At 35.9% G+C, this 14,946-nt stretch overlaps 1 protein-coding gene across 9 annotated transcripts in view; it reads right to left on the bottom strand.

Annotated features, from left to right (window-relative positions):
- RALGAPA1 (Ral GTPase activating protein catalytic subunit alpha 1) overlaps window positions 1-14,946 on the bottom strand; it is a 139,921-nt gene that overhangs the window by 33,074 nt on the left and 91,901 nt on the right. For all 9 annotated transcript variants that reach the window (XM_050335732.1, XM_050335735.1, XM_050335734.1 and 6 more), the window contains 3 exons: window positions 14,532-14,687; window positions 4,280-4,438; window positions 2,255-2,382 (listed from right to left, as the gene is read on the bottom strand). In XM_050335732.1, the coding sequence (XP_050191689.1) occupies window positions 2,255-2,382; window positions 4,280-4,438; window positions 14,532-14,687 (443 nt within the window). The remainder of the gene's footprint in view (window positions 1-2,254; window positions 2,383-4,279; window positions 4,439-14,531; window positions 14,688-14,946) is intronic.

Raw genomic sequence — 14,946 nt, 5'->3', positions numbered from 1 at the left:
CTTTTTGTTCCCCTTTTCCCTCCCTCTTTGAATGTATTGTTTTCATCACTCTGAGCCCTCTTCTTCTTTGCTCCAGCAACACTCCAACACAAGGAAAGACCACCTTGATCAACGAATCCTGTCTGTCTTCTGCAAGAGTCAATAAGCCTGGCAGGGTTTCCAGGAAAGCTATTTAACCACAGACCATAAAATACGTCTGCTCCCCATACCCTTTAGTCCACTGCAAACTTAAAAAGGCAGTAGTAAACTCCTGCAGCCATAGCTAAAATATCCCAGAGGAAAAAAGCGGGAGACAATAAAGACAGTCCTTGACGTCTTCAATTCCCCGCTATTGCAAGAACATAATTAGATTCAACTTTCAAATGTTCCTAGATAACAGACCTCATCCATGTTACAGGAAACATCCTGTCTTTGCCATTCTTGTATGAGGGAAAATTCCCTCTTGTCCTCAAGTCTGGCCATGGCTTGAATACCAAGAGCACGAGCATGTGCATGACATTTTTAACCAAAAGGTTTTTCAACCCCTAAGAGTTAGGCCAGGCTTGGAAGTTTAACAGTTTTTGTTGTTCTCCACTGACACAACTGACTCCAAGCCTAATTCAAGCCAGGGAAGTTTGCAGAGTTTCTTCTAATTTCACATCAAGCAAACAGTTTTTAAAGAACTTCTCACAACTCATTTTTATTTTTAAATTATCATACCAAACACTGAATATAAGATACTCCAAGCCAGATGAAAAAAGAATTCCACCAACTACTTAACAAAGCCACCCTTTAACATCAGTGCCCAATCAACTGGTACTTTAGAAGCTTCATAACCGAGTGATGATGTGAAATCCACTAACCAATGCATCTAATATCAAATACACATAATGCTTTCCAGTTACCATGTTAACCATATTATGGGAGACACATCAACATTTTAGTGGAGGCCACATTATTTAATAAATGCCATGCTGTGCTTTGATGCATATCAAAAAGTACAATTTCAAAAACTGAATTAAAAATGCAATGCACAGCTCTGTGGAACTGGCCAATTCCTAGACATTAAGCTGGTAAGCTATGTCCACGGAATTTATTACAACTTTCATATTCTGTAAAGGAGTTTAAATATACAAGCTTGGGGGGGTGGGGGGCGGCTGTACTGAAAGTTTGTTATTTCAAAGAAAATTGTTCTCCAATTGCTCATCACTATACATCAATATAATGTTATAAACCATCATTTTTCATGGTATAATGATGATGATAATACATTTTAAATTCTTTGACTAAGCTACTTGAGTAATGACAAAAAGATCAGACCTTTCCAAACATAAAAATATGATGAATCAACATCTGTCATCTACAGAAATGGCATAAACGTCACTTAATGTGATCACCTAAAACACATCCATCATTCATCTGTAAATCCATTTCATCATATCTAATCCAAAACTCTGCAAGTATTAACAAACAGCCACAGAAAAAAACAAAGTATTTTAGCAACAATCTGTCACATGACAAATACTAGTATTTACAGCTTGGTTGGAAATTAAACCCAGAATTTCTTTTGGATTGAAATTCAAACTTATCTTTCAATTTATGAAATTCAAAAATAGTATATTCTTGTTGATTTAACTAACAGGTATATAATACAAGTGAATCTTAAAAAGAGAAGAGGTATAAGTGACTGACTTACCTTATATTTATTACTTTCTGTTGACGAATCTTTTCTTCCAAGAGTAGTCCTTCCAGAAAACTACAATTTCAATTCCAACAAGAATGAGACAGCCTTTTCCGACACATTTACAAGGACACTAACATCATTTTGACAACAAATTGGTATTCTGAGCTGAATAACAAACTCTGTATAACAAAAACTTAACAAATTAATCTTGAAGGAAAGCAGCACTCTTGGAACTAGAAAATAAAACTAAGTTTCTCTAATACTGGATAAATACTTGACATGTTTAAGGAAAGAAAGATCATTAACATCACGACATTGCTATTTTAGAAAGACTACTCACAAAAGGGTCATTAAAATAATTTTCTTAATAAAAACACTGAATCTATCATTATTTTAAAAAAAGATGGTCTTCATCTAAATACTCTTCTATGGGTTTAAGTTCTCTAAAGGCAGACACCATCACCATTAAAAAAAAATATTTTCCCTATATTAATCCAACAAAAAAATAAAATGACAGAAAACATGAAGGTCATATCTGTAGAACTGCAAGGGAATGTATATGCCTTGGAAACCACTTGAGTGAAAGGATACAAGTTTTGGTATAATGGGATTAATGATTTCAATGCACGGCTTGCATTTATAGCTGTTGCACGAACCATAATAGGTAGAATTTTTCCATTCACAATAGCACCATCAAAGAGTGGACCAAAAAATGGAACCTGAATAAAAAATTTAGAAGTTCAACATAAAGCAAGATCTTAGCTGTAACAATTAGCAATCAACATTAACAATAGAGCACTCAAATATATCTCTTTTTCCCTCCTCATTGCTAGATAATCAAAGTAGTCATTATGCTACATGTCAGACCTTTTCCCTTGTGGAAATATACAGCCATATAACTGCTTGATATCCTTGGCAACAGATAACACAGTATTTGAAGAAAATTAAGCAACTACTTGAATACTATGTTTCATCAAAGATAATTTTCAACATTTGCTGCCAAAATCCTAGGAAGAGTCATGCATACGATGTTCATGAGGTTGAAAAGCTAGTTGACAATATTGTAGGTGGTAGTAAGCAAAAGGAATAATTACTCGAATTTTTAAATAGTATGTATCATGTCTTTAGATATTAACATGTTCAACTCAATGTGCAACTGTCATACAATTACTGGCGCATTGACCCTCACCTTCTATTTTCTTTTATTTTATCTGTTCTTCCTTTCTACATTATCTATACAAATGGACTGTAAGCCCTTTACAGCAGAAATCTGTGGTGAAAGTTTGGCCTCTTTGGACTGTAAGCACAAAACCTTATTTGTGAGATCAGTAGAAAACCTCAATATTTAGTACAGGTAGCGCCCAAGAGGTATACAGAACAGATAGATCTTATATTTTGGAATAATTCTCTATTTGGCATGATTTTCCTAATCAATCATCATTGTGCAATTAAAAAAACCCAATAACAAAATAAGCACTCAGTATTAACTATCTGCATTTCCTGTATATTTGAATAAAGTTCGGAAGCTGATGACATAAAGGAGGTCAAGAGCAGCAAAATTATGCAAAGGGAGCATACAATAAATATTCTTTCTGCTAAGATGAAACCAATGCTGCAAAAGAATTTAAGACCCCTGTATTTTTTTTGCCATCATTTTATGTAGTTCTCAGAATACTGAAATCTGATGGAAAGCACTTCTTTTTTCACATACGAGAACATCTTTTTGGACTAACAACAATCCCTGTTTTCAACAGTTCTCATTTTCCTTCTTAACATGCATGCTCCCAATAATCCATCTATTTGCACTTAAAGTAGTAAAAAAAAATATACTTACTAACTAAAATGTAAGTCAGTAATAACAAAACTGAGTATCACTTCATGCCTAGTCATCTTGTGACTACCTAGAGGTAGTCACCATAAAGAGGTGTTTCTCTCATATACCTCATTAATATTAGTGCTTCTAGTAATACTTAAAAGTATAGAAACTCATGGCAAGTGACATCATACACAGAAATTAGGTAGTACAAGAACTCATTACTACTTTTACTCAGTGTTCACTACCCTAAACCACTGTTTTAAGAACAAGGCCAGCACTGACATTTGAGGAACAGTCATTAGAAAGAATGTGTGTTTAGTGTTCATATGCCTAAGGGTTGAATGGTCTTGCTTTACTCAATTATCTCCAAATTCTTGTGCAGAGTCAAGAAGAAAGTGATAACTAGCTTTGAGAGGAAGAAAGAGGAGTATGACATGGATGGAGGAAGTTGGAGCAGACCATTATTTAATTACCTCAGTTATGTATCAAATTTGATAAAAAGGTATGGCAAGTTTATTTTAATATTTACATTATTATGCAGAATATTCTAGCTTTTTTTCCAGATTATGTTGTTAGCAGATATGCTTTACAGGATCAGATCTTTGCAATTTCAAGTTACTGATTTTACTATGCATTGTACTCACTGAGCTCTTCCTTTTCTTCCTACCACCACTGCAAACTGTCAGTACCGAAGACATTGCTTTGTTGGATCAGTCTATTATACCAAGACCTCAGAATGTAAACAAAACTCAGGTCATGTTAAACATACGAAGGAAACACAAAAGAAAACAAACCCTTACCTCAGGCTTTTTCATGATCTGGATACTGAACATATGGTTTTTCATGGGATAGATAACTATAAGAACATCACCAAATTCTGTTGGAATTATTCCTCTTCTATAATCTCGAGTGTGCTCTGACCAGACAATGTGTACTTCATCATTTCCTAAATGTCTTAGCTAGAAAATCAGAGATAAAAACCTATCAGTTTAAATATCCTTAATTAATAACCTATACCCATACAGCTATATAAAACATACATATTTCAAAAGGACAAACCCACTAAAAACAAATGAAGAAAAATTAGTAAAACCCTCCAAATTACGCCATAGTTCTTTTACAGTTTCAGTGTGAATATTAGTTGACAGTATTGGTTTGAGCTACAGATTTTTATATACTGGTGTCAATTTCTATTTAAATTAACAGATATGTGAATGTTTTCTACTGAAAGCTAAAATTATCTCAAGGATGCAAAGTGATTCAACCTGATTTACGAAAATGTGTTCCAGACTGTCATCACTGATAGGCAGCAAATTACTAAATTCTATATGTACTTTTTAAGCATATGAATGAACATCTTTTTAAAAGCTAGGTATCTGAGCACTTAAACTCATAATTCTAGCCAAATTCCAAACTGCCTACCACAAACAAAAATCGCTTAAAGGAGAATAGCTACTGCATTTTCCATTGCCCCCAAATTAACCAAACTAAATGCTCATTTCCCATGAAACCAGTATAACTTTGTAAAAATAGCACCCCACCCCCCAAAAAATCCTACAAAGTTGCTTTTGATCTGGCTCAGAACGGCCAAATGGGTTCCTCAAAATCCACAGGGTATCCTCAGATGTAATCATATACCCAGATGAAGGAATTACTTGAACATTCTGGAATTATCTGCACTGATAATGCTCCTTCTGCTAAATATTACCATCTGACAACAACTGTTCGCATTATGCAGAGAGGCTTTACGTATACTGATCAAATACATTCAGACTATTAAACATCAGATTCTTTCCAGTAAGCATCATTTCTGAAAATTCAATCTGGAATCTCTTTTTTATCTCCTAGTGCGTCACCAGTTACAGCTGACAATTGTCTTCAGCCCCAGTTTTCAGTTTGTTTCCACAGCTTTAGGTAGGAGGAGTTTATCAATCACCTTGATGTTATTCAAAGGACTGCACTGTGAACTGCTGTTAACAGGTAACATACAGATAGCAGTCTGGGCATGTACAAAAAGCTATTGTATATAAAAAGGCAACAATTTTTGCCATACTCATTTTCAGAACACAATTGAACTTTAAATAAAAGCAAAACATATACACATTCTTCAGAGAAATTTCACTGCAAGTATTCACTTGTTTATTTTTCAAACCCTCCTGGAATGCTACCTTCCTCTTATCTGAAGGCTTGTACCAGTTGAAAGTAGTAGACTTTAAAAAAAAAAAAAAAAAAAAAAAAGACAGAAGCTGTCTCTTCTCACCTCTGCTAGTTTTAAATTCTATCAGACTGAAAAAAAGGGTTGTATTTCTATGAGAAAAGGATTTTCTTCAGTGTTGAACTGGGCAAAGGACAGATGGTATCAATACCCTCTTTCTTTGATGCTCAACAAGTCATTTGTTTTGCCTGGACCAGACTGTACACATGTCTAATCTACAATGGCTGCAGTGCCTTTGAAGTGAGTTGCTCTTCCCTCTTGTGTAGATGGCTAAATTATTTTGAATAACAGTTAGGGGTGCTCTTGTGCCAACAGTAAAACCAACCCAACAAAAGAACTGGCTATAACAACATTCACTACACTGAGTTTTATTTTACTAGATTAGAATACAACCAGGCAGAAAAGTGAATGACTGATGTGCAACACACAAACAGCAGCTGCAGAAACCTTGGATAACATGTAACAATGATGAACATCGTAAGAGACAACTAATTGCAGAATTGCTCTGAGAGCCTGAACCTCTCCTATCTTAAGAATCACAGAATCATTTAGGTTGGAAAAGATCTCCAAGATCATTGAGTCCAACTGTGAACCTAACACTGCCACATCCACCACTAAACCATGTCTCTAAACACCACATCTACAATGTCTTTTAAATACCTTCAGGGGTGGTGACTTCACCACGTCCCTGGTCAGCTTGTTCCAGTGCCTGACAATCCTTTCTGTGAAGAAATTTTTCCTAATATCCGATCCAAACCTCCTCTAGCCTAACTTGAAGGCATTTCCTTTAGTTCTGAGTCTTGTTCCTTGGGAAAAGAGACTTACCTCCACATCCTACAACCTCTTTTTGGTTACTTGTAGAGAGCAATAAAGCCAGTAAGAGTGATAAGAGAGTGATATGAAGCACACTTAGCTGTTCTTTCCTGGTGATAGCTTGGAGCACTTCCATACTTGCTAAGATAAACTTCAAAATACATTACCAAAAAAAACACCAACCCCAACTCCCAAAATTGCCAGAAAAGCAACTTCTCCTTCTAACCCTTCTGCTTTGTAGCAAAACATTAATTAAAGAAACCTTGCACTTTGGCATCAGAACAGACTTTTCCATTGATTTTCATCATGGTAGAATTCTATTTTTTCAGTTTACACAAGGTTCAGCTTCACTTCATTCTCCTCTAGAATCACTGTATAATAAACTCTTATCTTTGGCCTCCTCTCTTTGCCACAATTAATCATCTCCTCTTCTCCAGGCATACATGAGATCATTTTCAAAACGGATCAAAGACATGATCCAAGTGGGGAAAATAAACCCCAGGTATTTGTTTTAAACTCAGCTCATGTAACTGTACTAGTCTCAAACACAGCCCAAGAAAACAACTTGTTGGCACCTTTTTTTGAAGCATGACAGGAGCAGAAAGCAGGATTGTCACCTTCTTAAATGGCCTTATAACCAGAGAAGTCAGTGAGAAATTGCACCTCAGATTAAAAAAAAAAAAAAAAATTTAAAATTTCTCATTTTACTTCTTCAGTGAAGTGACAGTCAAACTAGCTGTTGAAATACGACAATGACAGGCTATCAGGGACTGATGGGCTCATACTTGGAAGCCAGTGAAAAGCTCAGGGAGGATGATGCTGCCTAGCCTAACAGAAAGCATGAGGCAAATCAGTTGGGACATGAAATGTTGTGGAATGTATAAAAACTACACGATCCTAGGTTGAGGGATGGCCATCTGAAGCACTGACTGAACTCACTGAACTGACTGCCAAAAAGCAATACACTCATCACTGCACCGCACCACTCCTAACTCATCAATACTGAACTATTTACTAAAAGAATTATTTCTTCCTTTACTTAACATCTTCAGACTCGGAGACAAAAAACTCACAGACTATTAGAAACAAGTGATGGTGACAGTGTACATGCCAAAGAAATAATCAAACCGTACAGAGTTTAGATAGTGAAGCTTCTTGAGGGCATCACTGTCTCTGAATTTAATTTCTCAAACGTTACAGCCATGTACCTGTTGCTGACACCTCTGCAGCTAATCAGAAAGGATACCAGTTCTTGCACTTCTGTGCAGGCTACCCAGACAGAGCATCACTACTGATGCATGCTTTCACATTAGATTAATATAGATTTTGGTATGACAGAAGTGTACTGTGTGGTTATTTCAGAAGGATTACTGACAAGGGACACATATTTTTGGATGTTTGGTACCAGAGCCATTAGTGACTTTTCTCTCCTATTTCAAAGTTTGCTTTATACTCCCATACATGTAAGAGAATACATTCCAGGCTAAAAGAAAAAAACTTCTTCAGAGAAAAAGGAAAATGAATCAGATATTTTCAAAGAGTTCCAAGTCCTATCAGATGTACTTCACCTCATGATTACTACTGAGAATGATGTGGCAATGATCCAGTTTGACTAAAATGTAGATTGGCATGACTGAAATGTGACATATAATGGATTGAGAGTCAAAATCAGATGGTGCAAGTAGGTGGATGATGGTATAAACTATGAATGGCAGTTCATAACCAAATGTAAAGTACTCAGGATCAAAACCAAGATGAAAACCTTGATTCCCTTATGGATGGTCAGACAACTGACAAAAATAATAGAGAAGTAAACAAGGTTGGGGGTTGCTGATTTTATGTTTGAATAACCAAGTTCTGGATAGGTCATTCTGTTTCCTTCTTCAAGATTAGATCATAAGAAGCTTTGACACTAACATAGTGCTCCTTGTTGCTTCTGTCAGATGTCTTCAGCTTGGTCAGCAAGCAAAGGTTATGAGAAAGCTTGAATAGGGGTAACTTGACTCCTCAACACCACTTGATTCATGGAAGAGATCTGATATATGAAATTAACTTGAAAAGCTTTTTAAGATCCGCTAGGTTTTGCATAAACTTTTTAGAAAGAAGAATTTCAGATTTTCTTCCCAGTTGTCCCTATTGAAGGATCTTGTAATTGAGTAGTGCTCCACAACCAAGCTCTCTTGCAAGCACAACAAACATTTGTAGAATCCATCATTCACTGTGATTATTACACCACAGCAGAGTCAGAACCAGACCTCTTTCAACTTTAATCTAGACTCTTTATATCTTTGTACTGAATTGGACACATCCCAGAATTCAGGGTCCTGGACAAAGTAGGACAAAGATGCTGGACTATAACCACCTCTTCTCATTGAAACCCTGAAGACAGACAGAAACATGATTTCCCAAGGTGTGGTCCCAGTGTTATCTAACAGAATGGCATTTGGTGCACATAGAATGGACAGATGCCAAGACTGCATTCTGTGTTAATGCTTACTCAAAACTCACTACCAGTTGTGTGAACCACTACATCTTCACATTCATTTCCTGACCTTGTGTTCCTGAATTTACAACTTCTTATGTGCATACCTCACAGTAAGCATAACAAAGTGCCAGTATATATGTCAGTACCAGACATAAGGCACAGCAATAATATAAATAATAAAATGCCCTGAAATAGTGTTATACTTCAAGTAACTAATAATACAGTATGGCTGAAACACCTGGAACTATAGGTTACACACCAGTATTCTGACACTCTAAACACAGATCAAACTGCCCTGAAGAGTTTATTATCTAGACACAAAATGGAGCTGAAAAATGCAAAGAAGCTGTAAAAAGGTGCTAAAGACAAGAAAAAGGTCTTCAGCATTATTCAAGAATGAAAGTGTCAAGGCCAGGGAAAGGAAGGTTCAGAGATCAAAACAACAGTTTCTGACATAGTGGATAAATTTTAACTGTGTGTATGAAAAGGCTATGTTGCAAGAAATGGTAGGTAGGAAAAAGAAGAGTCTTAAGCACAGACTGAATGTAAGAATCCAGAAAGTGGACCAAATTAAAGACGATTTCAGGCTATGGGCACAAGTGACAGGCACAATGGTCATGTTATCTGTGGTGATCTGGAAAGGTGGCAATGAGAAAGAGATTAAGAGCTCTGTTTTAGACATTTTAAACCTGCGTTGTCGGGAAGACAGCCCTGAGGAGATACCAGAGACAAACAGATTTTTTTAGGCTAACTTTGAAACTCTACTCCATTAGAGCAAATATATAAAAATGACCGACTGTTAGGTTACCTGAAATTTCAAATTTAACTCAAAATACTTTAAAATATTCTTACTCTGTAGCCATCATCATGTGTCAGCTCTCCTAATACATTTATGTTAACTGAATACAAAAGAAATGTGAAATAAATATAACCAGGAGGGATGATCAAATCTAATTTTGATACATTAGTGTCATATGCTGTACATGTTACAATAGCAGCCAGACTTAATACGAAGCTGCAGGCTATACTGAAATTTCCAAATGGCAGATTGTTCTAAGTGATACCAAGTATAATTGAAGTAATAAACGATAGTAAAAGCAAAGCACACTGTCAGGAAGAATTTAAGTATTTACTTTTTAAAATTAAATGAGTTAGGTCTCGAAAGGCAAGACAAGTGAAATAATGCAGGGCTCAATTTACAGAAAATTCCTTTTATTTATCTGTTGCATTAACCCTTGAACTCTTGCCAAAATTACTGTAATTTCTAATACCCACTTACCTAAAGGAGGGAGAAAAAAGGCTATTATATTTTCTTAAGATATAACAGCTAGCCTCAACTTTTTTCTTCTTCAAAAATGAAAGTATTTACTATAAAAAGAACAGAAGGAGGAGAGATATCTGAAGTAATGGCTTAAAGCAGCTCCTTTTGTCCATTAAACGTAAGCAGCACACTGTCTATAGTGTCTGTACCCTCTAGATGAATTTTTCACAAAACTTTGTCTCAACAACTATGGTGTGTTTGGGTTTCTTGTTAGGCTGGTTTTTTTTAAGCATCATGTGTATCCAATTGTAACCCCAAAAAATACTCTACTAATAATTTACAACTATAAACCTTCAAGTTCCCATTACATGTTAATAACACAATAACACCCCCCCCCAGCTATAAATGCCAGAAGCTGTGATCCTTTTATGTGGTTAGGATGATGTCACACACAACTTAGAATAGCATAATACACCAAAAGCTCAAGATGAATTAGTATATCAATCATTAGCAACATTACTACTTTTAATTTACATAATAGGTGTATAATATCTCACAATGCCTTCACTCCACTAGGAAGGTCCTCCTAAGGAAGGAGGAACTAGACAGGTGAGATAGACTGTAGAGGCACATAAATGAGCTTCCTCATTCTGTGAACTGAATAAATACTTTTTAATCTAACCTTTAATTAGAAAAAAACCAGAACAGATTGTATTATCAGCATTAAACCTTTAATTTACTATTTGCAAATTAAATACTTATTTTATATACGCATTTGAACGTTAAGTTCCTTTATGCATTCAGAAGATTTTCACGAGTTCTTGAATTCACATCTTTTCTTGCTCTTGTTCACATCTTCAGAAACAAATACTTCAGAGGTATAAGACTCTTTAAAGTTTTATTTACTACTCTGTAAGACTGATGGAAAATAAGTTTAAAAATGGCTCAGCCCCTGAAACAGCAGAATCTTGATTTTGCAGTGGCTCAACGGGCAGGAAGAAGTTTTGCTTTAATTTAATTTATTTTCCATTTATAAGATGAACCTATCATGTACCTCTAGGCACATTTACAAAATAAAAACCAGCAGCAGTTCAAAGCCAGCTACTGCTAGTTTGCTTGTTTTTCTCCCATTGAATAAAACAGACAAAAAAATCACATGAAAGACCTGCACAGAAGCTTAAATCTCAAGTTTCTCTGGAGGTCACGAACACTACATGCACTCAGAATAATTACAACTCTTAGCACTCACATGGCTCTCCAGTAATTTTGATAGTGTGTGTGAGCTAACCAGGATTTCATAAAACACATTCCTTTTGCTGATGTGTTCAGTCCAAGCATCACGAGCAGTTACAGAATCAATATATGAATTAAGACTGTTGTCCTACTCATGTCTCCTGATACGACTTGCTAGTTTCTCCCAAGATGTAAACTTTAGTTGATGTTTTTCTCAAGTTTGCGATGAATTTCATAACATCTCTCTGGTGCTGATTCCTTGATATCTACTGCCTCTTCCCATGTAGACTTTACTTGCTGAGTAGAAGTGTTAAAAGTCTCACTCCCTCTATCTCCTTTACTTAGCCTATCATTATTAAACATACATGAAATGAACAGCTTTGAAACATATCTCTATCGAATTTGATTAGAATGGGCCAAAAAGTGTTAGGAAAGGTGGAGAGAGATAAAAAGAAGGCTCCCAGGCCTCCATTCTTGGAAAAGAAAGTCACAGAGAAATAAAATAGCTTAAATAAACAGTTGATCAGTAGTTGAGCCACAAATATAATCCCAATCTTTGGGGATTATATCCATACAGACCTCAAATATTCCCAATTACTGATGAGTGAGATTGTGGGTAAGGGAGGAGAGAATTAGGCCTGGGGCAAGCTGGAGTTGTTAAAAAGTCTACCTGACAGAGTTTTCACGAGTTGAGTCACAGGAGGTCTGGACCAGCACTTAACCTTGCCTGGCAGGAACAGCTATGTGTAGATTCAGGGTGTTCTGTGGTGGTGCATCCCTCCCTCCCCTCTCCCTGGGCTACACTATCATCTTAAAAGTGCTCATTAGGCCCAACAGTACCTGGGCTAAGCTCCTCTTGAGCTTATAAGAAACACTGTCTGATACCAGAAACTTATGCTAACGAGCTCCTGTTCTTTAACAAACAGCCTTGGAAACTTACGTTTCCTGCCTGAGTAATGACTCGGGTGGAACAACATTTTTGTAATTGAACTTTCAAAGACATTAACTAAACCGAATTGTGGACAGGATGGAAAATTACTATGACTAAAGTCAACTCACTTGTAACTCCATAAACAGCAGTCCTAAGAGAGATCCTTTGAGCTCTCCTGGACCACCAGTGGGCTGCAGACAGCAATCTCCCTCTGAGTGGGACATGTCTCAGAGCCAGTGAACTCTCAAGTTTGCTACTCCCAGTGGATGGCCACCAATAGGGCCTGGGTTGATATCCCCCTCCCCAAGGATCAACCTTGCAACCTTGCAAAGGCATCCAACGTGAACACTGAACTTGAGGAGCATTTTTCACAGGTATACCTTGTACATACTGCTCTAGGTCTGTGAGAGTGTGACTGTGAATATGCTGTAGCAAATGTGCTACAAATGCTGCTCTTAGATTTGTAAGTAAGTAGGCCTATAAGTGAATTACTGTTGTGCTTATAGTTAATTCTGTAGAATCTTTTGTTAAATTAATTTAAATTAGGCTGTTGCTTAAGTGCTGTTAAGTTTAAGTGCTGTTAAAACCTTTAGGTCTAAACTGTTGTTCAAATCTGTGGCTAAGTTTGGCAAGGGGTTGCCAATGAACTTTGTCGCACTTTCATTTTAATATTAAACCTGCTTTTACCAATGTTTTTGCTAGTGATTCTTTGAGCAGTCTAAAACATTTATTCCTGACATGCTCCTAGAAACAGACATGAGATCTTGCTGAAGTTCACAGCATTTTCAAATTAATCATTATTAATTATTTTTCACTCTGACCCATCCTTCCCCTTGTCAGTGCTTTGTAATGCTCTAATTCAAACAGATTATAAACAAACATTGGACGGATAATTACAAGTTGTGTTTTATAAAACTCAGTTTCTGTTTAAGAAAATAAAGAAGCCAGTCATCTGGAAACAAAAATACAACTTGTTCTATACTGAAACAGTAGCAACAATCTTCTTTTAAAATCAGTTAGTTTTGCTATTAAACCACTTTTATAAATCATTTAACAACCTAAGTACTGCCCCGGTTTTACTTCAGGAAATAAAGAATAGAAAGGGTGCAGTATCTTAAGCATACAAGCAAAACCATTTTTAATTAAAAAACACCCCACACCAACCTAACCAACCTAAGATGCAACAGTGAGAATTTGGAACTCAGTCTATAATAAGAACAATAATATTTTTTTCTTCAAGTGGAACACAAAGAACAAAAAAGTCTTTAATAATTGAAGCTTGCCAGAGGCATGGCTATTTCTCTCTTTACTAACTGTCTACTGTCTAATTTAATTACAAGTATTAAACTCCATGCTGAGGTCAACCAGCTTCAGTTCCTTCAATATTACACTTCAACCAGTGCTCATTAACGTGTCTACTGAATGGATTAGCACATCTGAAGATGTATGTATGCAGGATGGGGGGACAGTCTAATGATAGCTAATTGTTCATTTATAATAGGACACATGTTTGAGACTGTAACTTATTATCACTAATGTGGAATTTATTAAATTCTAAAAAAAAAAAAATACCAATACAGAAAACCTTTTTTTTCTTAATGCAGCTATAAGAGATCATATCACTGTTGAGCATTTGTCTGCTCCAAGACAAAACACCTTATATGCAATAAATATTGTCTTAATATTTGTAATTATTTTTTAAAGGGAAAATTATTTTAATAGCCAGAACATGACCCTTAAGTGAAATAAAAGTCATGTTCCAAAGTACTCATCATATATTTATTAACTGCCATTTAAGGTCTTGAAGTACTAAGACATCATTCAGATGTAATGCTTTTTCTTCTACACCAACCATTACCTCCCTGCACTTTCCCCACTTTACATATGTTCCTGACAACAGTTGCAATGACAGCAAAAATCACCAGTATGGTAAAATAAGAATTGGTAGAGAATAATCTATACAGTTTGAGCTAACTCAGTAAAATACCAATTATTAGTAGATAAAGATGTTATGATATTTTATGTTTTGGACTTTTTTTAAGTTACTGGATTTTCTTTGACTCTAATTGCTCTGGGTTTATTATGCAGGGAAACTGTTATTTAGAGACACTCACCTTTTTTGTTAAAGAGTCATCTGAATCAGAAGGCATTCTTGTTGACACATGGAACATCACTTCTACTGTTGAGGTAGCAAAATATGGAGTGGTCAATCCAGTGCTTTTGTTTTTTTGCAATCCTCCCATAAAGCCACAATGATTTGTGAGATTTACCTAGAAATAAAGTCCAAGAAACTTTACAAGAAAAAAATTATCAGGTGATAAATACACTCTTTATGCTTTAAAATGCACTTTCAACTGAACTTTTAAAGTGAAGATTCTTTTCACAACGGTACAGTTATGCTTTTTCTGAAAGAGCTCAGACTCATTGACTAGACTGGAAATCAACTGCAGTGCAGTAGCATTCTATATTCCATGGTCACCACAGAAACTGCTGGGAAGAGGAGGTTAGAGAAGAGGAAAGGCTGTGTAA

Source organism: Myiozetetes cayanensis, unplaced genomic scaffold (genome assembly GCF_022539395.1).
Source record: "Myiozetetes cayanensis isolate MyiCay16 unplaced genomic scaffold, myiCay2020 scf6-25, whole genome shotgun sequence".
In the NCBI taxonomy this organism is placed as follows: domain Eukaryota; kingdom Metazoa; phylum Chordata; class Aves; order Passeriformes; family Tyrannidae; genus Myiozetetes; species Myiozetetes cayanensis.
The sequence above is the reverse complement of the archived record's forward strand: the minus strand, read 5'-3'. Positions and strand labels throughout refer to the sequence as shown.